At 46.9% G+C, this 26,404-nt stretch overlaps 1 protein-coding gene across 3 annotated transcripts in view; it reads left to right on the top strand.

Annotated features, from left to right (window-relative positions):
* The window catches only part of nup214 (nucleoporin 214), a 120,674-nt gene extending 101,016 nt beyond the window's left edge, over window positions 1-19,658 (top strand). For all 3 annotated transcript variants that reach the window (XM_072565949.1, XM_072565950.1, XM_072565948.1), the window contains 5 exons: window positions 6,536-6,691; window positions 7,100-7,271; window positions 9,508-9,620; window positions 11,883-11,913; window positions 19,367-19,658. In XM_072565949.1, the coding sequence (XP_072422050.1) occupies window positions 6,536-6,691; window positions 7,100-7,271; window positions 9,508-9,620; window positions 11,883-11,913; window positions 19,367-19,403 (509 nt within the window). In that variant the 3' untranslated portion in view covers window positions 19,404-19,658. The remainder of the gene's footprint in view (window positions 1-6,535; window positions 6,692-7,099; window positions 7,272-9,507; window positions 9,621-11,882; window positions 11,914-19,366) is intronic.
* The last annotated feature ends 6,746 nt before the right edge of the window (window positions 19,659-26,404 follow it).

The following is a 26,404-nucleotide window of genomic DNA, read 5'->3' as shown; positions in this document are numbered from 1 at the left end:
CCATCATAAATTAAAGAATGTTACCAATTTACAAAGTTGGGTTGACTTCCACATGGACCACCATTAGGAAGCAGCTGGTAGGTTGACCTTTATCATCTCATTGGATGGATTGAGGGGTGAAGGGTCAAGGTACAGAGCAAGATGGGTAAATGGAAGAATGAAGTGTCTTGAGATCCATCAAGTCCTCTTTGGAGAGTCATCAGCCAAAACTCGAAACTGAGCCGGATGATAATATCTGGCCACACAGATATAAGCTTGCTCAAGAAGACAAATTTTAAAGGAACCTCGCAAAAGAGGAGAATGTGCTATTAGGGGGCTTCAGAAGGGAGGGTATTTTGGCCAATAGTAGAAAATATACAAGAGGCCAGATCTGGAGAATCCCAGCCATCTCTGAAGGTTAGAGGACTGAAGAAGATTTCACCAATCAGGTGAGGGGGTGAAATGAGTTCATGTGAATTTTGCTGGACTGGAGGCTGTTGTAGGTGAGTGAGCTCAGTGGGATTTGGTGCAGGCAAAAGACGTAGTGCATGGATGGGCAGGTTTCTAAGGTACTTTCTACTGAACCCAATGCCAATGTGAAATGTCAGGCTGAAGAATGGATCTCTATCTTGGTTTTCTCTCGAGCATTAGCTCAGTATGCACAAGCTTTTGAACTAAAATGTTGCTTTACCAGCAGAATGAGAAATCTCTGGGCAGCCCTGATTACCCAACGTTACCTTCGTGCTATTGAAATTTAGAGTTATCTTCCAATTTGATTACCATGGCAATGGAGATTATCTGGGATATGCAGGAGTGTAGAGTTGAGATTAAAATCAGATCAGCCATGATCTTATTAAGTTGGAGTACAGGCACATAAGTGTGCCAAAAGAGCTATTCTTGTACGTATGCTAGCTTCCTACCATGGTGCCTCAGTGGATAGCATTGCCAGGGACCTAGGTTCAATTTGAGTCTCCACAAGTGTGCAGTTTGCATGTTCTCCCCCTGTCTGTGTGGGTTTCCTCCAGGTGCTCTGGTTTTCTCTCTCAGTCCAAAGATGTGCAGGTTAGATGGATCGGCCATGCTCAAACATCCGTAGGGTCCAGCGGATGTACAGGCTCGGTGGGTCATCTGTGGTAAATGTGAGGTTATGAGGCTGGGTCTGGGTGGATTGCTCTTCAGAGGGTTGGTCCAGGCCCCATGGCCTTTTTCAGCACTGTAGGGATTCTCTGACTCTGTGCTCTTGTTATAGTTGCTCAGTTCTATCTGCCCTTCTGTCTGTAACCTTCAGCTGTTCAGAAACTGATCACAGCATCTGACCAATGTAGCCTGATTTACTGAGTCTTTCATTCTAAACTTCTGTGAGAAATGTACTAAGGACCTTGGCACTTTACAAAAGCTAGTCATTGTCATTGTATAGCACCCGTAATGGAACTTCACTCCATATTACACGGGAGCAATTATCAAGCACAATTTGACATCAAGCCACCAGAGAGAGACTGGGAAGGTGAGATAGGGTTAAGGAACATTTCAACAGGAGAAAGAAATCGAGGTATAGTGAGTGGGAATTCAAGAGCTTTGCTCCAAGGTTACTGAATGCTGGAAATCTGGGAATGCAGCGTACAACAAGAATTAATCATTGATCTATCACTAGTCAGCCATCTTTGGCTAGCTCTTCACCTCTGAAGATATTAATCATTTCAAGTTCTGAAGAGATTTCTTTCTCAGTCAGCTGTTGATAGTCGTAGTAGTAGAAAGTTTCTTATATTGTGGCTGGAGAAGCAGGTTGTGGTCATGCGCTAAGGTTGTGGTTATGCATTAAAGTTATGGGTTGTGCATTGACATTGTGGTTGTGCTTTGAGGTTTTGGTTGTGCTTTGAGGTTTTGGTTGTGCGTTGAGGTTTTGGTTGTGCGATGAGGTTTTGGTTGTGCGATGAGGTTTTGGTTGTGCGATGAGGTTTTGGTTGTGCGATGAGGTTTTGGTTGTGCGATGAGGTTTTGGTTGTGCGATGAGGTTTTGGTTGTGCGATGAGGTTTTGGTTGTGCGATGAGGTTTTGGTTGTGCGATGAGGTTTTGGTTGTGCGTTGAGATAGTGGTTGTGCGTTGAGATAGAGGTTGTGCGTTGAGATAGTGGTTGTGCGTTGAGGTTTTGGTCGTGCGTTGAGGTAGTGGTTATGTATTGATGTTTTGGTTGTGCGTTGAGGTTGTGGTCGTGCGTTGAGGTTGTGGTCGTGCGTTGAGGTTGTGGTCGTGCGTTGAGGTTGTGGTCGTGCGTTGAGGTTGAGGTTGTGGTCGTGCGTTGAGGTAGTGGTCGTGCGTTGAGATAGTGGTCGTGCGTTGAGATAGTGGTCGTGCGTTGAGGTTGTGGTCGTGGGTTGAGGTTGTGGTCATGTGCTGAGGTTGTGGTCATGCGCTGAGCTTGAGGTTGTGGTCAGGCGATGAGGGTGAAGTTGTGGTCATGCCTTGAGGTTGTGGTCATGCGCTGAGGTTGAGGTTGTGGTCATGCGTTGAGGTTGTGTTCATGCGCTGAGGTTGAGGTTGTGGTCATGCATTGAAATTGAAGTTGTGATCATGCGCTGAGGTTGTGGTCATGCGTTGAGGGTGAAGTTGTGGTCATGCGTTGAGGGTGAGATTGTGTCATGCGTTGTGGTTGTGGTCAGGCGTTGAGGTTGTGGTCATGCCTTGAGGTTGTGGTCATGCGTTGAGGGTGAAGTTGTGGTCATGCGTTGAGGTTATGATCAGGTGTTGAGGTTGCGGTTGTGGTTGTGGTTGAGCTTGTGGTCGTGGTTGAGCTTGTGGTCACGCGTTGTGGTTGAGGTTGTGGTCATGCATTGAGGTTGAGGTTGTGGTCAGGCGTTGAGGTTGTGGTCATGCGTTAAGGTTGTGGTCAGGCGTTGTGGTTGAGGTGTTCATGCGTTGAAATTGAAGTTGTGATCATGCGTTGAGGGTGGGGCTGTGGTCATGCGTTGAGGGTGGGGTTGTGGTCATGCGTTGAGGGTGGGGTTGTGGTCATGCGTTGAGGGTGGGGTTGTGGTCATGCGTTGAGGGTGGGGTTGTGGTCATGGCGTTGAGGGTGGGGTTGTGGTCATGCGTTGAGGGTGGGGTTGTGGTCATGCGTTGAGGGTGGGGTTGTGGTCATGCGTTGAGGGTGGGGTTGTGGTCATGCGTTGAGGGTGGGGTTGTGGTCATGCGTTGAGGGTGGGGTTGTGGTCATGCGTTGAGGGTGGGGTTGTGGTCATGCGTTGAGGGTGGGGTTGTGGTCATGCGTTGAGGGTGGGGTTGTGGTCATGCGTTGAGGGTGGGGTTGTGGTCATGCGTTGAGGGTGAGGTTGTGGTCATGCGTTGAGGGTGGGGTTGTGGTCATGCGTTGAGGGTGGGGTTGTGGTCATGCGTTGAGGGTGGGGTTGTGGTCATGCGTTGAGGGTGGGGTTGTGGTCATGCGTTGAGGGTGGGGTTGTGGTCATGCGTTGAGGGTGGGGTTGTGGTCATGCGTTGAGGGTGGGGTTGTGGTCATGCGTTGAGGGTGAGGTTGTGGTCAGGCGTTGGGGGTGAGGTTGTGGTCAGGCGTTGAGGTTGAGGTTGTGGTCAGGCGTTGAGGTTGTGGTCAGGCGTTGAGATTGAGGTTGTGGTCAGGTGTTGAGATTGAGATTGTAGTTGTGGTCATGCGTTGAGGTTGTGGTTGTGGTCGTGGTCATGTGTTGAGGGTGAGGTTGTGGTCAGGCGTTGTGGTTGTGGTCATGGGTTGAGGGTGAGGTTGTGGTCATGCGTTGAGGTTGTGGTCATGCGCTGAGGGTGAGGTTGTGGTCATGCGTTGAAGTTGTGGTCATGCGTTGAGGTTGTGGTCATGCGTTGAGGGTGAGGTTGTGGTCATGCGTTGAGGTTGTGGTCATGCGTTGAGGGTGAGGTTGTGGTCATGCGTTGAGGTTGTGGTCATGCGTTGAGGTTGTGGTCATGCGTTGAGGGTGAGGTTGTGGTCATGCGTTGAGGTTGTGGTCATGCGTTGAGGTTGTGGTCATGCGTTGAGATTGAGGTTGTGGTCATGCGTTGAGATTGAGGTTGTGGTCATGCGTTGAGATTGAGGTTGTGGTCATGCGTTGAGATTGAGATTGTAGTTGTGGTCATGCGTTGAGGGTGAGGTTGTGGTCAGGCGTTGTGGTTGTGGTCAGGGGTTGAGGGTGAGGTTGTGGTCATGCGTTGAGGTTGTGGTCATGGGTTGAGGGTGAGGTTGTGGTCATGCGTTGAGGGTGAGGTTGTGGTCATGCGTTGAGGTTGTGGTCATGGGTTGAGGGTGAGGTTGTGGTCATGCGTTGAAGTTGTGGTCATGCGTTGAGGGTGAGGTTGTGGTCATGCGTTGAGGTTGTGGTCATGCGTTGAGGGTGAGGTTGTGGTCAGGCGTTGAGGTTGTGGTCATGGGTTGAGGGTGAGGTTGTGGTCATGTGTTGAGGTTGTGGTCATGCGTTGAGGGTGAGGTTGTGGTCATGCGTTGAGGTTGTGGTCATGCGTTGAGGGTGAGGTTGTGGTCATGCGTTGAGGTTGTGGTCATGGGTTGAGGGTGAGGTTGTGGTCAGGCGTTGAGGTTGTGGTCATGCGTTGAGGGTGAGGTTGTGGTCAGGCGTTGAGGTTATGGTCATGCGTTGAGGGTGAGGTTGTGGTCAGGCGTTGAGGTTGTGGTCATGCGTTGAGGGTGAGGTTGTGGTCAGGCGTTGAGGTTGTGGTCATGCGTTGAGGGTGAGGTTGTGGTCAGGCGTTGAGGTTGTGGTCATGCGTTGAGGGTGAGGTTGTGGTCAGGCGTTGAGGTTGTGGTCATGCGTTGAGGGTGAGGTTGTGGTCAGGCGTTGAGGTTGTGGTCATGCGTTGAGGGTGAGGTTGTGGTCATGCGTTGAGGTTGTGGTCATGCGTTGAGGGTGAGGTTGTGGTCAGGCGTTGAGGTTGTGGTCATGCATTGAGATTGAGATTATTGTCATGCATTGAGGTTATCAGTGCATTTAGTTGCTTCAGCTGACGCAGCATGAATGGCTGGGGTGCCATCACTGTGTGGTTGATGGTCACAATGTGAGCTGTTCCTCACCTTCCACTTGTAGAGTAAGTTCACCCACTGTCCCTGGCCTGTTCTCATGCAGTTGTGGCTGGTCCAGATGTTCCCAGGAAGGTTGAACCCTGGGGTATCACTCAGATCAGTCGTCACATTGTAGTCACTGATATTTGCAGAGGCTGTGTCATTGAGAAATGAGTCTGGCGTTGGTTTGTGGTTGTGTTCCATTCGGGGATATGGGATTTCAGGTGAGTTTGCAAACGGTTTTCTAAGGTCTTGTGACAGTGCAAGTGCTTTGTCACCCGCCAGTGTGGGCAGCAGAACCAAAACATGGCACACTGTTTCACCGCCTTCTCCAACAGCTGCTCCATGGAGCTTTGACAGTCTGTCCTTGCCTGGGAATGTGGGCCAGGGTTTCCTCAATTTGCATCCTAAAATTTCACAGTTGTAAACTTCCCACAGAGTACTTTCACATTTGAAATCTCCCAGGAAGGGAAGGAGGATGAGGTTGAGTTGATTAGACAACTCTTTCAAAGAGCCAGAACAGACACAATGGAATGAATGGCCTCTATATGTGCTGATATTATTGTATGAAGTTGAAAACTTTTTTCACCAAGTCCTTTGAACTGCATTTAGGGTGGGTTATCATAGGTTATGGTGCAACCAGGATCCTGTGTTGCTCAAAGGAGCTTTTGCTATGTTAACCAGCTTGGTTTTGCTGTCACTTTGTTTCAGTTTGCAGTCTTGTCTGAAGGCTGTGGGTTCGAAGCTCCCAGCCTTGAATACTGAACTGAGGCTAACGTCTGAGAGCATGACAGCAGTGGCTCTGCATTGTTGGCAACGCCATCTTTCAGTGAAGCTGTGAAACTGACACAGCTGCCCACGTGGTCCTCTTGAGTAGAGCAGCGAATTTGTCCAGTGCCCTGACTGGCATGACTCCCTCAGCCAATGCCACAAATTAATAAATCAATGTTTGATGGACTTTGCCAGTATGTCAGCATTGACCACACCGTTGGAGCTGTCCTGTTGATGCAGGATCCCTTGTAAATGCAAGTTCCCTCTGATGAGTGTCCCTCTGGTAATGTCATCTGTGGATGGTTCTTGTTTGGTCTGTGGTAGAAATATTATTGACAGTAAAGTAGAAGATCTTAATGCTTGCAAACAAATGAACATTGTGTGTTTCTATAGCACCTTTCATGATCCCTAGAATTTCCAAAGCACTTTACAACTGATTCTCAATCACTGTTGTGATGCAGGAAAGGCGTTCATTGATTTGTGCACAGCAAGCTCCCGCAGTCAGCACTGAGGTAACTGATCAGTTAATGGGGCGAAATGGGCATGGTCAAACATTCAAAACTGATCCCCACAGCCAATGCTACAAGGCACACTGTCCCCATCCACCCCGCCCCCAAAATAAAACCCTATTGAGTTCCATTGAAACCAGCAGCACCAGCTATTAGATTAGACTTGAATGTCTAAATGATTGAGTTCATAACTTTGCTGACAGAGTATCTGTTTGTCTTCAGATGCTCAAAGCCTCTTCGGGAACAGTGGTGCCAAGACGTTTGGGTTTGGCAGTGCCTCTTTCGGATCAGATCTGAAGACGCCAGGCTCGTTCAGTGCAGGTTCCAGTGTTGCTGCCCAAGGCTTTGGCAACTTTTCCACTCCCTCCAAACCGCCAGGTAATTTGATAGTTTCTTTTGGAGAGCAGATTGAGCCCTGCTGTCAGGGAAGATCAGGAAGAGGTGCTGCCCTTGGGAATGAAGAGATAAGCTGACAGTGAGATGCATTCGCAGGTGAAACCCTCGTTTTAGTTATGTTTGCAGTTTTGCTCAGGATTTATAAGTGAGCTGCTTAAAATTTTAAATGTTTGAAATAATGTTAATATTTCCAAATGGCTCAACATGGGATCGACAACAAATGCGTGAGGTCTTTGTTTCTTTCCCTTGACCTTTCCCCTTCCCACCTGCTGCACCTATCTGCTGTTTGTTCATTCTTGCGTGTAGGTTTTGTTCAATTGGTAATCTAGGACCTTGGGTTCTGTCTCGTGCAGTGTCCCTCATCCATTCTCACTCTCCCTTTCTCTTCAGGTGGCTTTGGTGCTGCTCCTGTATTTGGCAGTCCGCCGGCCTTTGGTAGCACCCCAACGTTTGGAGGCCTGCCAACATTTGGTGGCTCACCAGCTTTTAGTGGAACAATGAGCCCTTCAGGAGGCAAGGTGTTTGGTGAAGGAACAGCGGCTGCCAGTGCTGGAGGTTTTGGGTAAGACCTTGGGACATGCTCTGGGCTGGAAGGAGTGAGGTTGATGCAGAGCTGTTTGGATCTGCGTCTATGTGTTCAGTAATAACATACAATAGAAGAAAAATTGTTTGGCTGTGAGGTTTTCAGTAGTGCACGCTCTTGCTCACTCTCCCTCTCTCTGTCTTTCTCTCAATCTCTCTCCCCCCCCCCCCCCCCCAACACTCTCACTCTCTCTCTCACTCTCACACTCACTCACTCATTCTCTCACACTCTCTCTCACTCACTCACTCACAGTCTCTCACTCACTCACTCTGCCTGTGTCTCTTGTTCTCTCTCGCTCGCTCTCTCTGTCTTTCTCTCACTCTCTCTTTTCCTTTCTCTCTCCCCAAACTCCCTCTTGTCCACAGAGCCCACCTTACCCTTCACATTAAACTGCTGAGTACCCCACTCCATGCTGCAGCACTTACAAATGAATCCAACTCAGTGTCAAAACTGCTATCATCATTCTTCACCCCATCTCCTGCCAACAGATTCCACCCCCAAAATTCCTGGCCAACCAACCCTTACCCTGGAGCCCCACTCTCCATGCCCGAACTCCAAAACGTTTACAATCTCCTTGACGACATTGCAGTCTCTCAGATACTTCTACATGGACAGGAAAAGGCCATGTCTATCCGGACATAATCCAGGCTTTGTCAGCGCTTATGTCCTTCTCCACTCCACTGTCTTATTGTGAAAGATCCTGGGAAAATTCCTGAGGCTCATTCAGGAAAAAACTTCATGGAATCCCCCTGACAATCTAACCAGCTCCAGAGCCACACTATCAATCACACAAACTGTCAAAAAACACAGTGAGGGTATGCCTACTGCCTCCTGCAGGACTCTCATAAGGAGGATTTTCATTTATCTTGAGTAGTTTATTCCAGAAGAGGAAGATACAAAAAAAGGGGGGGGCTTTTGACCTTTCACCTTTAACCTTTTTGTACTTTGTGCTTCTACCTTCTCCTCTCAGTCCGATCTGACTCAAATAAACCAGGGTTCAAGCAAAACATTTTCACTGTGACATGCACTGGAACTGGGAGCAGAAAGTGACTCAGCCAGTCAATTAGTACCTCGTTGTTTGACAGTATCTCTGAAGCTTTAGACTAAACTGAAGGGAAATTTGATAAAAGGAAAGTGCAGAATATTGCAAAGTCCAGTCACTGCCTTCAGGTTTTGCAGTATTGCTTTTTGTTCCAATAATAAGAAAAGATAGCACAGATTAGGCTTAACTGTAGAAGACTAAGATGATCTCGTAGAGACGCTGAAGATGAAAATATTTGATGGGCTAGATAGAGAAAAATACTATTTCTTTCAATAGTGGAGTCTAAGAGATGTACGTTTGGAATAAAGCTGCTTTGATTTTGACTAATTGATAGAAAAGACCCAAGGGACTGAGTGAACTCCCTCTGTTTATTAGTAGATGCTACCCACATTCTATGTAGATATTTGGGTTGAGCTAGAGAGTTCGCATGCATACTGAGACCCTAAATGTTAATCATTGGCTGTGAAGCACTTCAGCGACATGTACGAGAACACAGCTTCTCCATAATATTAGTGCCTGTTCAGTTCAAATTCACAGAGATTGTCAGCAGGCAGCCAGCTCTCTGCCTTTGTGTTACTCAATCTGACTCCCGGATCATAGTCAAGGTAAAGCGAAAGTGGGGACTGCAGATTCTGGAGATTAGAGTCAAGATCAGAGTGGCGCTGGAAAAGCGCAGCAGTTCAGGCAGCATCCGAGGAGCAGGAGGGTCGATGTTTCGGGCCAAAGCCCTTCATCAGGAATGAGGTCATTCGGGCCCCGCTCCTGATTCGGGCCCATTCCTGACGAAGGGCGTTTGCCCGAAACGTCGATTCTCCTGCTCCTCGGATGCTGCCTGACCGGCTGTGCTTTTCCAGCACCACTCTGATCTTGACCCTAGTCACCGGGAAAGCTGGTGTTACTTCACTGTGATGCTGCCACATTAAAAACAGAACCGTGGATACTGGAAATTTGAAACACAAACAGAAAGTGCAGAAGAAACTGAGCAGCATCAGTCGAGAGAAAAGCAGAGTTAACATATGGAGTCCAGTAACTTGGTGTTAACTGTTTCTGTCTCTACAACTGGGTAAATCCCGATTCCTTGATGTATCGCTCTGCCTTGTAAGTGGTGTTTTTAATTGTCTTTTTATTCCTCATACTTGATAACCAACAACTTCTGTTTTCTTCTGAGCACAGCTTTGGGAGCACTGCCAATGCGCAATCATTTGGAAGCATAGCGAATCAGTCGACTGTATCTGGTTTTGGAGGACATGGGTCTGGCTTTCCAGGCTTTGGGACCAGCGGAGGAGGTAAAAACTCTTACATTCGTGGCAAAGGTTAGATGCAGCTCCGAAACAGGCCTTCGAGAGCAACTGGCCTTCCTCTAACCCTTCAATTTCTCGTCCCTTCGTAAATTTAGCTGGGGGAGGCAATGGCCTAGTGGTATTATTGCTCAGCTGTTAATCCAGAGACCCAGGTTCGAATCCCACCACGGCAGATGGTGGGATTTGAAATCAGTAAAATCTGGAATTAAGAGTCTAATGGCGACTGTGAATCAATTGTCAGTTGTTGGACAAACCCGCCTGATTCGCTAACGTTCTTCAGGGAAGGAAGCTGCCATCCTTACCTGGTCTGGCCTACATGTGACTCCAGAACCACAGCGTGGTGGTTGAGTCTTAACTGCCCTTTGGGTAATTAGGGATGGGCAATAAATGGTGGCTTGACCAATGACTCCCTCATCCCGTGAATGAATAATAATCACCCAGCTTACCATTAAAAGCACCTCCGAGATGGTACCTAGCTTCACACTGCAGCCTTCTTAGGGGAACTAACAGGGTCGATTCCCTGGTGGGAGAGTCTCCGACCAGAGGGCATCGTCTCTAATTAAGGGCTCGGTCATTTAAGACAGAGATGAGGAGGAATTTCTTCTCTCTGAGGGGAATGAATCTGTGGAATTTTTCATCACAGAGAGCTGTCAAGGCTGGTTTGTTAAGTATATTCAAGGCTGGGACAGACAGATTTTTAATCGAGAAGGGAATGAAGGAGTGTGGGGGAAAAAGGCAGCAAAGTGTAATTGATCTCATTGTACAGCAGAGCAGATTTGATGGGCTGAATGGCCCACTTCTTTTCCTATGGTCACTCTCAAGGTAAAAAGATTTCTCATGAATTTCTTAATTCTTATCCCTCTTTCACTCATTCCCTCCCTCCCTCTCACTTCTCCCCTTCCCCACCCCTCCCTACTCATCCCTGCCCTTCCCCATTCCTCCCCATCCTTTCCCGTCCTTCCCCCTCCCTCTTCTCTCCCCCTCTCGTCCCCGCCATGTGCTGTCTCTCTCTCATGCTTTCACACATACTCACTCTCTCAGTCACACATGCAGTCACTCTCACTCAGACTGTCACTTACATTTGCACTCTCCCTCACTCTCACATTACTCTCACACACACACTTGCAAGCTCCCTGTCTCGCATGCACATCCTCCCACGCACACTATTTCATGCAGACCCGTGTGCATTCTCCCACGCACACCCTCTCATGCACTCGCTCTCTCATGCCCACCTTCCCTTAGAAGCACCGTGCTCATGGGCACACAGTCTCTTTTTAATCATGTAGATTTAGGGATAAATATTGACCAAATGCCTGAGGCAAATGTCTCTGCTCTTCAAAATAGAGCAATGGACTCATTTAGCATCCTCCTAGGCCAGCACAGCATTTTCCCATCTGCACCAGGAATGTCACCGTGGTTTTTGCACTCCGGTCTCCTGAAGCTCCAACGTTGTGACTATGGCCAGAGTGTTACCCGAGAGCTCTGGCTGACACTCAATTGGGCAAAGGGATCTCTTCACAAACTGGACGATTCTCTGGTGGGACTGAAAATTGAACAGCAGCAACTGGTTCATATCCCAGTGTCGTTTCCAAACTGTCAGCCAGTGATTTCTGTTCTGCTTAATCAATATCCTGTTCTAATTTGAAAAAGATTCAGTAGTTCACATCATAAATCAGTGAGGAAGTGTGGGTCATATTTCCCAGGTGTCTCTGCTGGCAGTTGAGCTGTGTAAGTGATTGCTATAATCGTGGTAGCTTTTATTTCTTTGGTGGTTTTGAAGCTGCAATCATGTTTATCCCTGCTTGCTTCAGAAATTGGAATCCAAGCTAAGAGGCTGTTGCCCTAGCCTAGAGCGTCTAACCTCCCCCGCTCCCGGCCAACTTATGCCCCCTCAAGGAGACATCAAAGATTCCCAGAGCACTGCTTTCAGAAAAGCAGGGGCACTTTCTGTACTCAGTCAGTATTTATCCTTCCAGCGGCTTCAATTAAAAAAAAACCAAGCAATTTATTTGTGCATTTCATTGCTGTTTTTGGAATCTTTCTGTGTATAGTTTGGGTGTTGGATTTCTTGGTGTTAGGACAGTGACTGGGTGTGCTGTTCGTTCTTGGCAATTATCAGATGCAGCAAAGCAACTGTATACAGTCAACTTGTTGTTTGCCTTTTCTATTTGAATGGTTTTGAGGAAGTGCCTGTGCAAGATGAGAGTAATTTCTTCTTCCTTTCTTTCTTGTTTAATTATTTTTTAGGGTTTGGAGGTGGTTTTGGATCCACAAATCAGTAAGTAATGAGGCTGCAAGTTCATTTCTAACTGATACCAGAACCTGGAATCCTGTTAACCCTTGCCTGCTGATCGAGCCACACCAACCCACATAAATATGGCTAGACCCTTTATGGGTTAAAAGACAATTTTCCCGGCTGTTCATTAAGACAATGTTTTGACTTTGCTGTGTGTTGTGCGCTGTGTCCACTGTCTTTGTATTTCTGCTGTAAGAGGATTGTTGTGTTTTATTGTTTTGCTTCGAAGTTCAATAAAAAATTAACCAGTGGAGGACAGACTTTATTATACAATAAGCAGATGGGAAGCTAAAGAATTGAATATGATTTTCATCTGGTTTGGTTTCGATCTCCAGCTTGGTTAGTGAAGGTATGGGTAACCCCTGAATACATTGCAGTGTCCTTGAAAGCTCTCTGGTTGACTATATCTCTCGATACACTGTTTATGTGAAGCTTCCATTGTGACCCTGTTTGGCCAAGAGTACCACTTGGCTTTCGGTTTTGTTTTTATCAGTGCACACCAGGATCTCTCAAAGTTTGATCACCAGGTGATCTTGTAGGTTAGGATAGAATAGAATCCCTACAGTGTGGGAAGAGATATTTCGACCTGACACATTCACACTGACCCTCTTACAAGCATCCTACCCAGACCCAACTCCTTCCTCCATTCCTGCATTTCCCATGGCTAATCCAATTATAAGTCTATAAGTATGGGCAATTTCCCACAGCCATTCGCCCTAACCTGCACAGCTTTGGACTGTGGGAGGAAACCGGAGCACCCGGAGGAAACCCACACAGACATGGGGAGAACATGCAAACTCCACACAGACAGTCACCAGAGGGTGGAATCAAACCCAGGTCCCTAGCACTGTGAGGCAACAGTGCCAACCACTGAGCCTCCATGCCATCCGATTGAGTGATAAATATTTGCCAAGACACTGGGGAAAATTGCCGTGCTGCTGTTTGTCCGCAGCGTGGCTCTGGGATCTTTTATGTCCACCCTAGGGTGCAGGCGGGTCCTCCATTTAACATCCTTTCAGAGAAACGGCAGGGACAACATCTCTTCAGTGCTGCACTGAGCGGGATGGGGGGGTAGCCTGGATAATAAAGCTCAAGTCTATCAGACAGGCTGATGATGCTGCAATGAATCGTGACTGGCACCTGTCATTGAGGTGTTCTAGTTGCAGAACAAAATATCAAAAGCCCTTCTAAAAGCTATTTCCAATCTAAATTACAGGTTTTGTTTATATCTGTTGAAGAATGCATACAGAACAGAGGCATTCAGCCCCTGAAGCCTGTATCTCATCCAGTAAAACCATAGCCAAACTGATTGTGGTCTCAACTCCATTTCCTGCCTTTCACTCCCCTTTCATTTACCTTATTACACGACACCAGGCCCTCTGCCTTTAAACACGTTCAAATGCTGAGACCCCTTCCAGGAAAGTCCCACCAATGAATTCAGCCAAATGACCCTTTAAAATATTCAAAACTGACAAAACTCTGGATGCTGGAAATCCAAAACAAAGCCAGGAATTGCTGGAAAAGCTCAGCAGGTCTGGCAGCATCTGTGAAGAGAAATCAGCGTTAACGTTTCAGATCAAATTCTGAGGAAGGGTGACCGGACCCAGACCTTTAACTCTGGTTTCTCTCCATGGATGCTGCCAGACCTGCTGAGATTTTCCAGCCAGTTCTGTTTTTGTTTGTGACATTAGGAGAGTAAAGCTTGGATCTAAATTTTGTTGCAAATTGCAAACTCTTAAAGGTTCATGACTTTTTTTTACATAAAATTGGTTCCTGCCACCAATTGGATGGAGGTTGCAGCCTGTTTGTAAACACTGACTCAGAAGCTGCCTGGTGTAGGTTAATAATCGTGAGGAGCTTGGGCAGCCGATGCAGCGTGCAATCAGACTTGTTGAACTCTCAGCACGTTGTGATGAGGTACCTCTTTAAAACGCAGTTGAACAGATCCTTTCATCCCTAGCACATCCATCTATTCCCAGTTACTTCCTGTTTCCAATCACTTTGGTAAATAAACTCCATTCCAGTTTACCTAAAATGCCAGATACTGAGTTCACTGCTCAGTGATCTGGGAGTTGAGTGGAATATGGTCTTGTTGCAAATGTGTTTTATTTTGGGGAAGCAGTAAGAAGCTCTCAAACTATTTCCATCAGAAATGCACAGATCTTCACCTTCTCTCTTTTAACTGGCCCTTGTGTCCAGACACTGGTACCAAAAGCAGCTGACAATTCAAATTCTGCAATCTAGAATAAGTGTTACGCCCTCATAGCTGTAGCTACTGTCATTTGCATCTTCAAATACACTCTGCATCGCTGTATCTCTGTCAACTTTGGTTTTATTTTACTATCTATCCTGCTCAGTGCTCTCTCGGACTTCTTCTCATTGTTTCTCCGAAGTTTGAGCTCTTAATGTTTGATTTTTGGCCTGTTGCTCCCAGATTTACGTCATCATCATCTCCAATTGTCGTGTGTCGTGTCTTCCCATATTTTTGCTTCTGAATAATGGACAAAGCTACATCTATTCTGTCTAGTTCGGCCTGGAGACTATCCGTAAACCTGGCTCCTGCCTCTCTGCATCTTGCACTAGAACCTATTTCATTCTTCTGTGATTTTTTTTCAACTTTTCCTTAAATGTAACTCTGCTTTTCACCTCACCCACCTAATGAGAGACAATCGTTTTCCCTGAAATATTCCTTTCAACCATCACTCCTGCCCTACAATATCTTCCAGTCTGGCACCAACTCTATTCTAAAATTATTCATTTTGCTTTTAAATCTCCCCAAAGCCATGTTCCTGACTAGTTCTGTGACCAAGCCTTGGACAGTTCTGCACTCCCTCAGTTTTGATCTCCTGCACATTTCTCTGTTTTATTCACTCTGCTTTTGTATGCCTGAGCTTTACCCTCTAAAATATCTCTCCTGACCCTGTCCACCTCTCTGTCACTCTCTCCTGACCCTGTCCACCTCTCCGTCACTCCCTCCTGACCCTGTCCACCTCTCTGTCACTCTCTCCTGACCCTGTCCACCTCTCTGTCACTCTCTCCTGACCCTGTCCACCTCTCTGTCACTCCCTCCTGACCCTGTCCACCTCTCTGTCACTCTCTCCTGACCCTGTCCACCTCTCTGTCACTCCCTCCTGACCCTGTCCACCTCTCTGTCACTCTCTCCTGACCCTGTCCACCTCTCTGTCACTCTCTCCTGACCCTGTCCACCTCTCTGTCACTCCCTCCTGACCCTGTCCACCGCTCTGTCACTCCCTCCTGACCCTGTCCACCTCTCTGTCACTCTCTCCTTACCCTGTCCACCTCTCTGTCACTCCCTCCTGACCCTGTCCACCTCTCTGTCACTCCCTCCTGACCCTGTCCACCTCTCTGTCACTCTCTCCTGACCCTGTCCACCTCTCTGTCACTCCCTCCTGACCCTGTCCACCTCTCTGTCACTCTCTCCTGACCCTGTCCACCTCTCTGTCACTCCCTCCTGACCCTGTCCACCTCTCTGTCACACCCTCCTAACCCTGTCCACCTCTCTGTCACTCTCTCCTGACCCTGTCCACCTCTCTGTCACTCTCTCCTGACCCTGTCCACCTCTCTGTCACTCTCTCCTGACCCTGTCCACCTCTCTGTCACTCCCTCCTGACCCTGTCCACCTCTCTGTCACTCTCTCCTGACCCTGTCCACCTCTCTGTCACTCTCTCCTGACCCTGTCCACCTCTCTGTCACTCTCTCCTAACCCTGCCCACTGCTCTGTCACTCTGTCCTCCTTTAAGACAGTTCTTAAAACCTGCCTCTTCAACTCAGCTTTTGGTCATTGTCCCTAATATCTCTATGAGCCTCTTTAGCAGATTTAACTTGATAAAGCTCCCATGAAGAATTATTGAAGATTTTATCACATTTTACCAGCACCACTTAAATGTTAATCCAGCGTCATTGTAGTATTGAATTCTCTCTTGGGTTTATTAGTGACCACCTTATTTTGGGATCTCTTGTTTTGGACTTTTCCCCAAGTGGAAATACCTCTGCATTTACCAAAACCCTTCAATAATTGTTTACACCTTCATTAGGTCATTCCTCACTTTTATAAAGAGAAAACCTGCAGTTTGGTTAGTCCTAACCCCTCAGCTCAGATATCATTCTTGAAAATTAATATCTTGTGTACCTTCTCGTGTGGTACTTTGACATTTTGTTTTATAATTTGAAAACTGGAACTGGGCACAGCGCTCAAAATCCATCCTTCAATATGCCACCCCTGAGATTTGGTCGACTTGTCCACCAAATTAGCACTTATCCACGAAAGTTAGCTGTAAGATATTTAAATAAAAACATAAATACCGCTTAGCTTCAGATCTTTTGGTCCAAGTACTTAGTGCATAATATAATACAATCGACTCAATTCCAAGTTGCTCAGTTCACGTGATCCAGCTCCAGTTTCCATTAAGAAGCTGAATTCCCAATTTACCCAGTTATTATTGATTCACATCAGTCAGTGTCAAAGCCCACTGCAATGCCTGGGCTGCAATCCTAGTCCAACAATAAGTGTCTGGGGGAACCAGGTGCCCACTACATTCCTGCGAGAGTGAGATCATAGCAGTAACCTAGGAAAGACGTGCAGAGTCCCATCAAACCAGCCCACTTCGCCTGTCTGACCCTATTCCCCTACAGGGATATGTGGTGCATGTAAACTACTGTTCACGGACCTGTTGTGCTGTTTGCATAATACAGGATTACAATTAGATAGGGTCAGACCAGAACAAGGAAATTCCCCAAGAAATTGCCGTGTGATTGATTAATCCATGACTGTCCTTTTGGATTCTGAACTTGGGTGATAGAACTGGCTTTTCACATCGTCTGAAGAGTGTAATCTGGCCCTTGAGAAATCTCTTGATGTCAGGATATCTGATCAGGTAATGAGAGTGAGTGGCTGCTGTTGAAGCAATAGGGTGAAAAGATTGTTCGGAGTCAAAACCGGGTCCTTTTTAGAGGGAAATAATAGTCAAGATTGAACCTGCAAAATCTTACTGCAGCCAGTAGGTCTTAGAGTCATACAACTCAGATACAGACCCTTCAGTCCAACTCACCCTCACCGACCAGACATCCCAATCTGACCTCGTCCCATTTGCCAACACTTGGCCCATATCCCTCTAAACCCTTCCTATTCATATACCCATCCAGATGCCTTTTAAATGCTGTAATTGTACCAGCGTACCACTTGCTCTGGCAGCTCATTCCATACACGTACCACCCTCTGTGTGAAAAGGTTACCCCTCGAGCCTTTTTTAAAGATTTCCCCTCTCACCTTAAACCTATGCCCCTCTAGTTCTGAACTCCCCCACCTGAGGGAAAAGTCTTTGTCTATTTGTCCTATCCATGCCCCTCATGATATTATGAACCTCTATAAGGTCACCCCTCAGCCTCTGACGCTCCAGGGAAAAACAGCCCCAGCCTATTCAGCCTCTCCCTATAGCTCAAATTCTCCAACCCGAGCAACATCCTTGTAAATCTTTTCTGCACCCTCTCAAGTTTCACAGCATCCTTCTGATAGAAAGGGTGACCAGAATTGTACACAGTATTCTAAAAGTGACCTCACCAATGTCCTGTACAGCCACAACACGACGTCCCAACACCTATACTCAATGTTACACGCAATGTTATACTCAAGATGAAATGAATGGAATTTTACTGTGGATTATTTATATTGAATGTTCCATTTTTAAAATTCAGGAAACCCTTGGATGTGATCAGAAATGTCTTCGTCTGCTCCTAAAGGTGTAGAATGTCGAGTGTTGCAGATGCCAGTCTCTGGGATTTGCCAAGTTACTTGAATTCAGATCTGCGGGTAGGAAGTTGTCCAGGGAACGGTGCCCACACCCAATCCCAAAACCAAGTCAGGAAAAGGCCACCAGCTGCCATCGTGTGTGGGGGGGGGGGGGGGTTATCCATACTTTCCAGCGAGTGACTAAGGAGTGGTCATGATTGCATCTCAGTGAGCTCCCATTGGCACAGGGCCAACACCAGCTGAGGAAGAAACACCTTTAACAACCTCAGAATATTCCAAAGTACCTCAGGCATTTTAAGTATTATTGAAATGTAGTCAGTGTTGTAAGTTAGGAAACATGACAGCCAGTTTGGCACAGAAGGTTCCCGTAAGCAACAACGTGAACACAGCAATTTAGTTTTTGTTTTGAGTGAGGGGAGAACAATTGACCAGGACACTGGGCAAACACTCCTTTTCGTGAGGAGACCCAGGGCCTTTTATGACCACCTGAAGGGGGCAGTGTGGAGCCTTGATTGAATGGGACCCCTGTGCTGCACTGGGGTGTTTCAGCCTAAATTTTGAACTCCTCCCTGGAGTGATTCTTCAGTCCAAAACATTAAGCCTCCAAGACAAAGTCATTGCTCTCTCGGGCTCAAGTGTTACAGTTGAGAACTTGCAGGGAATGCCTCTCCCAGTAACCAGGATGTGGAGGTGCCCCGGTGTTGGACTGGGGTGGACAAGGTCAGAAGTCAGACAACACCAGGTTATAGTCCTACAGGTTTGTTTGAAATCACAAGCTTTCGAAGTGGCCTTCTCCTGACAAAGGGGGTGGTGGGGGTAGAGGGGGGGGGGGCGGGAGGGGCATTCAGAAAGCTTGTGATTTCAAATAAACCCGTTGGACTATAACCTGGTGTCGTTGGAGTTCTGACCCTCTCCCAGTAACCACCAGGAAAATCTTGATCGCTGTTGTCAAGGAAGTCCTGGAGATTTTATCAAATTGGTCCACATTTCTGCCTGCTCATCCCAGAAAGAGCCCCTTCCCCTCCCAGAACGTTGCCTGATAGTGTGGTGCCCGGGCTTGTCTGTTCATCACTCACTGTGACCCTGTCGTCCTTTTCATATTTTCATAAGTTCACTTTATAATAGATTGGAGTGAAGGTGCAGGAGAGAACAAACAGCTGAAACCGCCCAAAGGTGTTTCCCTGATGTAGATTTACAGTGTAGGAAATCCTTCCTCATTTCGAGGCATTGCCCAGCATGGGAGGAGATCAGTTGGAATGCCTCTGTAAAATCTCTGCTGTGACTTCCTCCGCTCTGGGGACAATCCCAGCTTCTGTAGTCTTCCCACGCGATTGAAAAGAATTGGCTTCCACTTTTAACCAGAATGAGGGGAAGAGTTTGTGCACTTGCTGTGGGACAGTTTTGCTCTTTTAAAAGAGCAACATAAGCAGCCAATTCTCCCACTCCCCACCCCCACCCCCACCCCCCAAAAAAAAATTGAAGCCTGTTTTGTGTCCCTGATTTAAAAAGGTGACTTAAGTGGGGGAAGAGGAAATGTACAATTTGCACCTTGGGAAATCTCGTCAATAGTTAATAAGTGAACAGCTATTTTCTGAGAGTTGCTGGATTACTGCTTGACTTTGAGGGTGTGTGTTTTATTCTGCCTCAATGTTTTTCTTCTTCTTCTAGGTCCAGCCAGTCATTCACCAGTGGATGGAGGGGCTGAATTCTAAACAGCATTGCTTGATGATACGTTTTATAAACTGTGCATAGCTATACAGATATATAATGTGTTGAGGTACCCTTGGTAACCCAAGAGGTGGTGTACTTTATAGAGAATCATAAACTGCAAATTAATCAAGTCCCCGTTGATCGCTGCAAAAAATGAGATTAAATCATGTTTGTTACTTTGAGATATATCTTTGTCACATGATGTCATATTAGTGACGTTTTATCAAATAAAAGTTATATTTTAAATTGTCCCGAGCTTCTCACTTTGTTCATGAAAGTCTTAACCCTTTATCCTTTTCACCCTCCCACTGTTGCCGTGTGTCATTTTGTTATTCCCAGACTTGCATAGCGTTGGAATGACTTCCATTGTTGGCCATATCATCCCTCCCTATCGTCCATCATCCTTTCTCCGAACACAGCTGCAAAGACACTGGGATGATCAGCGTCAGAAATGTAAGTATGTTTATGTCTTGTGTCTCTTATCACAATGTGTTTTCCAGCCAATTCGTTCTGGTGTAAATACTAGGACAGAAACCAATCGAGGAGCTCATTTTGTATATGGCAAGCAGCCAAAGATTGAGCAGTTCATCTGTTGATTTGAAATGAAAGTTGGTCAGGAAATCTGTGGAGCGCTGCCTTTCCTCATTTTGCATCTTGTGTCACATTAGCCAATTAATGGCTATTGATCAAGACATTGAATTGTCAGTTCCCATTAGCATTGTGACACACTAGCAGGATGATGAATCTGATAGATCTTTGTCTGTTTATGTTTGGCAGTTCCTAAATTCAGATGTACTGTCGTCTGTTAAAGGCTCTTGATATCTTTTCATAATGGCTTTGCCAATTAGCAAGACACACCATCAAAGGAGATGCAAGGGGCCAATGCAGCAGTAGCCCAGTATCATAAACTTATTATTGGTTTATTCGTGCATGGGACTGGCCAAGCCAGCATTTAGTGGCCGTCCCTAATTGCCCAGAGAACAGTTAGGAGTCAACCCTATTGCTGTGGGTCTAGAGTCACACGTAGGCCAGACCAGGGTAAGGATGGCAGTTCCACTTCTTAAAGGATATCAGTGACTGAGACAGTTGGTTATTCCCAACACTCAACAATGGATTCATGGTCATCGTAAACTCGTCATTCCAGATTTGTATTGAATTCAACCTGCACCATCTGCCGTAGTGGGATTTGAACCCAGGTCCCCAGCACATTAACAGTCCAGTGCTAATACCACTAGGCTGTTGCCTCCCCATATGGCACAGGCGTTCAGCCATTTGAGCCATGCTAGCTTTTTTGAAGAGGTCTCCAATTAGCCCTTTCCTCCTCACTCTATCAGTACAGCCCTGTACACTTTTTTTTAATCATTTTGAAGTCATTCCTTGTCTCCTCATGCACCACTCTTGTAGGCAGAGAGTTCTGATGCAGTGGTGTCTCTGCAAGTTTCCAAACAGCATCCTCTCATATCCCTGTAACCCTGCATCTACCAGCCAAGGTCAATCTGCTCTAACCTGCACCTCTTTGGACTGTGGGAGAAATCCCACACAGACACAAGGAGAACATGCAAACTCCACACAGTTATTCGCTCGAGGCTGGAATCGAACCCAGGTCCCTTGGCGTTGTGAGGCAGCAGTGCTGACCACCGAGCCACCGTGTTCATTTCTGCTTTGGTCCCTGACGCTGTGCTTCTCTTCCTGCCCCCCTCCCACACTCCTACCCAGTTCTCCTCACCCCAATTTGTGCTCTTCCTCCACTTCATTCTCTAACCACCGTGACTGCTGTTGGTATCCCACCCTCTGTGCACCCGATATTCCTCCCATTCATTCTGCTCGGCAAGCACAATAGCAGAAACCTTGAATTTCCTGCAGAATGATGTGGGTGTCACGGCTGTGGCCCTGATAAAAGGCAGAGGGATGACTGTTCAGCACTCCCACATATTAACGTCATTATGATTTTGCAGACATGCACATGGGGGATTGCAGCAATAACATGAATTAGGTCGAAACTCAAAGTTTTATCTGAAGATCCAGCTGCAGGTGTAGTGAATAGACAGGTTGTAATTCCATTCTATGACACTATCGGGGTTCATGTCGGTAGGGAATAAAGCACATCAGGGAGAATGGGCATGAGGCAACCACCAACTCTGTGGGGGAAACAGTAAGGGTGTGTGGTGGCAAGGAGAGGGGGGAACACGGTGTCGTAATCTCTGAATCTACTGCAGGGATGGATGACACTGACCCCAACCTTTACCTGGATTTGTTGAGTGTCACAAGCATAGACGTGATCACGCCGTCTTGTCAGCCAATCTCTTCTGATCAACAGGTTCAGAGATGTTATGCACACACCTCTGGAGCAAGTGGGACTTAAGTCCACAATTCATGGCTGAGAGGTAGGGACACCTACCACTGTGCCACAAGAGCGCCCTGCCAAAAACCGTATGAGGGTGAAGGCGCTCGGCCTACACCAGGGCGCTGGAGAATTTGCAGCTGTTCTGCTTTTTCTAAGCTGATAAAATGGAGGCGTTCAGAATTACAAGGACATTTCGAGAGTAAATGAGAACGTCTTTCCAGTTGTAACAGTAATTTGGGAACACATACTTAAGGTAGTTCTCAAAACGCAAATTCAGGAGTTGTCTGTGTTTTTTGATACACATTAGCATGTGCTACCTGAAAGATTGGTCAAAACATGTTGGATTTTGAGGATACTGGATAGGTTAGACGCTCAGAGTTGGTTTCTGGGAGAGATCTAAAAGTTGGGGGCACAGTTTAAGAGGTCTTCCATTTAAGAGAGAGGTGAGAATTCTTGCCTCACGTGGTTTTTAAGAGTGTAGGCATCTCTTGGCCAGATGGTAGTGGAGGGGTGCACCTTTAAATTTCTTCAAGGCTCAGTTCAGTAGGTCTTTTGGTAAACAAGGAAGTTCAGGGGTCACTGGTGTCGTTAGGAAACAGGAGCTGAGACCACAACCAGCCCAGTCACTACCTGACTGAGTCAGCTCAAAGAGCCTTCTTCCACCCCTGTGTTCCGATGGGACTTGATTCTCTCATAAAGAATTTGGTGATCTACTTGAAAAGTGGAAAAAAAAGGTTGCAGTGCTACAAGGAAACTCCGAGGGAAAGGAGTCGAGAGGGTGGTGCTGGAAAAGCAGTATCCGAGGAGCAGGAGAATCAATGTTTCGGGCAAGAGCCCTTCATCAAGAGTGAGGCTGGGAGCCTCGGGGGTGAAGAGATAAATGGGAGGGGGTTGGGGGGAGGGTAGCTGGGAATGTGATAGGTGGGTGGAGGTGGGGGTAAAGATGATAGGTCAAAGGGGAGGGATAGTTAGGAAGGAAGATGGACACATGGGACAGGTCATGAGGAAGGTGCTGAGCTGGAGGTGGGGGGAGGGGAAATGAGTTAACTGGTGAAGTCCACATTGATGCCCTGGGGTTGGAGTGTTCCAAGCAGAAGATGAGGCGTTCTTCCTCCAGGCCTCAGGTGATGAGGGAGCGGCGATTGAGGAGGAGGCCCAGGACCTGCATGTCCTCAGCAGTGTGGGAGGGGGAGTTGAAGTGTTCGGCCATTGGGCGGTGGGGTTGGTTGATGTGGGTGTCCCGGAGATGTTTTCTAAAGTGTTCCACGAGTAGGCGTCCTGTCTCCCCAATGTAGAGGAGACTGCATCGGGAGCAACGGATACAGTAAATAATGTGTGTTGAAGTGCAGGTGAAACTTGCAAGGGAAGGGAAATGAGGCTAGTTGTTTAAGAAGCCAGTACAGGCAAATGTGTGAAAGGCCACTTCCTGTGATGTATGATATAGTCCACAATCGAGTGATCTCTGTCACACAGACAGCGCTTCAGCAACACACTAAAGGCTGGAATGTACCATTCCCTAAAAGTTAGGCATCTCAGGGAGGTCAAACAAATTTATTTCTAATCCTAAACCTATAGTAATCAATAAAAGCTGCCTTCTGCTTTAACAGAGGGTGAAGCTTTTAAGTTCAGTCAGTGAAAACCACAATCTAAATTCAGAGTTCTTTCTACTGTGTGTAATTTTAAATAGCTTATAATTATATATTTATCAGCCACAGATGGCCAAAGTTAAGTTCAAAGACGGGTTCTTGAGCTGTAGTGTGCTGTTGAAAACAGTGTTACTGGAAGTTCGCTGGGTTTAATTTACACACCATACAACAGCAGCTTTTCCTATTTCCTGATCTGTGAGAGTTCCTGCCTCTCAAATTTGTTGCACTTGATTTCTGCAGCTAGCTCAGGCCACCATGTGCTGTTTCACCTTTTGGTGCCCACCTTCCTGGCTCTTGACTTAACTGCGGCCACAGTTGCTCAGAAACTGCTCAAAACAAAATGGCTGCTGTGTCGTCAGCCCCTGTGCAATTACACGGCCAGCATTGGAAATCTCCCAGCTAGACAGTGGAAATACCACATCCTGACACCTGTCCTGGTTTCCCCTACCCCATGAAATTTGGCTTGGATACTAACACATTGACGTGTTCTCCTGACACGCAGCCCATGTTCATTGACTTGTGCTGTCTGCCAATTGGGTCAACTCTTCGCATTTATAATGCTGACCATTGGTTTTGCATTCTTCTGTGGGCTCACCTTTTCTTAACAGCTGCAGCCCCACGACCCTTCCCTCTGGTTCCCGAATACCATTCAGGGAAGGAAGTTGCCATTTTTACCTGGTCTGGCCTGCGTGTGACTCCAGACACACAGCAATGTGGTTGACTCTTAACCACTCTCTGGGCAATTAGGGATGGGCTATAAATGCTGGCCCAGCCAGTGACGCCCTCATCCCATGAATGAATAAAGAAGCAAAAAAAAACCCTCCCTTTCCCCGCCTCCAATTTTTGTCCTTTCCAGGCATTGGTTTCCCTCACTGTATCCGTACCTTAAACTCTTGGTCCCTCAGTTCTGGAATTCCCTCACTTCATTTCTCCACTTCTCAACTGCTCCTCCCCTAAACCTTCCTGCACTCACGGGAGGCGCTATATAAATAAATGCAAGTTTTTTTTTAAGTCTCTTTGACCAAGCTTTTTGCCTGAACCGTAATGGCTCCTTCGTGCTTCAGTGCTAAACTTTGTTTGATACCGAACGTTAAAGGTCCTGGTGTGAATTCAAATTGCTTCAGAAAGTTAGCAGAAGTAGCTAAAGGAAAACAATTGTTGCAAAATCTTAAATCATGTGACTTGCATAGGCCCACAATCGAGATGATTTCGCTGTTGTGAAACAAACTGATGCAACAGGATCTCATAGGCGCAGGATCAGGAAGTGCAAGCATTCAAAGATAGAAATTGTGAAGCAAGGCTATTGGATGTGGTCTGAAGCCGGTTGGAAAATGTAACTGCCTCTCCCGGTTTGATGTCTGACTTGCCTCAATGTAGTGTGGGCAAACGAGGCATTCATCAGTGTGCCCCGTGTGCAAATCACATTCTCCATGTGGCAAACGGCTTCAACTGAATTGCCATTAAACAGATTGCATCCTGTGACTTGATTAAACACTGAGCTAACGAACAAGCCCTTATCTCCCAAATATCAACCTGAGTCCCATTGGGTTTCCTGTGTGCCTGACGTATCACATCTGTTTACAATATACAAAAAACTGAAGGAGAGGTGGGGGGGGGGAAAATAAGTGAAAGACTCGGACATTCCATGCTTCAGGACTGTTAAGGAGCTTTGAACCTCTGAGTTATTTCTGTAGTGTTGTTTCTGTTATAATGTAAGATGTGTGGCAGCTAAGATAACCATCAAACTGCCAAAACCGCAATGGTGGTCAGTTAATCTGCTGTTTCATTGTTAGAGTGATTTCTCAAAGAGAATGTAGGGTGAAAATATGTTTGGGCGTGCTGAATGATTCATCATGAGCGATAAATGTTTACTGGGACATCACAGCGAGCTCCCCTTCGCAATGTTGACCACCGAGTCGTCTCCATCCACCAAAGCCAGTGAATGAGGCCTTGCTGTAACACCTCCCTCTGATACTGCAGTCTACTCTTTACAGTCAAAGTTTGGTAGAAGATTTGTAGCTCGGGTGCTCGTTGTTGTGATTCTGTTCGCCGAGCTGGGAATTTATCTTGCAAACGTTTCGTCCCCTGTCTAGGTGACATCCTCAGTGCTTGGGAGCCTCCTGTGAAGCGCTTCTGTGCTGTTTCCTCCGGCATTTGTAGTGGCCTGTCTCTTTACAGTCAAGTGATGTGAGACCCTGAGCCCACAGCTCTGACCACAGACAAAGGGGTGTTGGAGGTTTCTGGGTGAAGGGACTTGGTCAAAGGGCGATGTGGGACAGTGCCTTTTGAAAATGGAGCACACAATCGACAAGCAGAAAAAGCCAAGAGCCACAATGCTGTGGAATGAGTGAGGTGGAATGGGGAGCACAGAGAACATGGCAGATACATTCAGAGACAGGTGTGGGAGAGTTTGGTGGTTAAATATTGAGAAGGGCTCCAATGTCTGTGCAAGATGCTGCTTTAAGGAGCTTCAGTTACTCAAAAGTGTAAACGATGAGGCTGAAACGTTTGCATCTATTCTTGACCAGAACTGCTAAGTCAGTGATCCACCTCGGCCTCCTACAGAGGTCTCTTGCATCAGAGTCTTTCGTCAATTTGATTCACTCCACGTGAAATTAAGAAACTGTTGGAGGCACTGGCTACTGCAAAGGCTATGGGCCCTGACTGTATTCCGGCAATAGTACTGAAGACATGTGCTCCAGAACTGACCGCACCCCGAACCAAATTGTTCAGTGCCTTTACAACACCAGCATCCACCTGACAATATGGAAAATCACCCAGGTGTGTCCTGTACACACACAATAGGACAAATCCGACCTAGTCAACCGGGGGATTATTTGCATCTACCTGAGAGGACGTTTGGGGCCACAGTTTAATGCCTCAACCGACAGTCCCAGAGACCCTTCCTCCATCATTCACATACTGGCGTCGATTTGGACTTAGCTACTATTCTACAGGGATGGAGCCCACCCTCCCTCGTGTCCTGCCCAACTGCTGACCCTTAAC

Source organism: Chiloscyllium punctatum, chromosome 49 (genome assembly GCF_047496795.1).
Source record: "Chiloscyllium punctatum isolate Juve2018m chromosome 49, sChiPun1.3, whole genome shotgun sequence".
In the NCBI taxonomy this organism is placed as follows: Eukaryota; Metazoa; Chordata; class Chondrichthyes; order Orectolobiformes; family Hemiscylliidae; genus Chiloscyllium; species Chiloscyllium punctatum.
The sequence above is the reverse complement of the archived record's forward strand: the minus strand, read 5'-3'. Positions and strand labels throughout refer to the sequence as shown.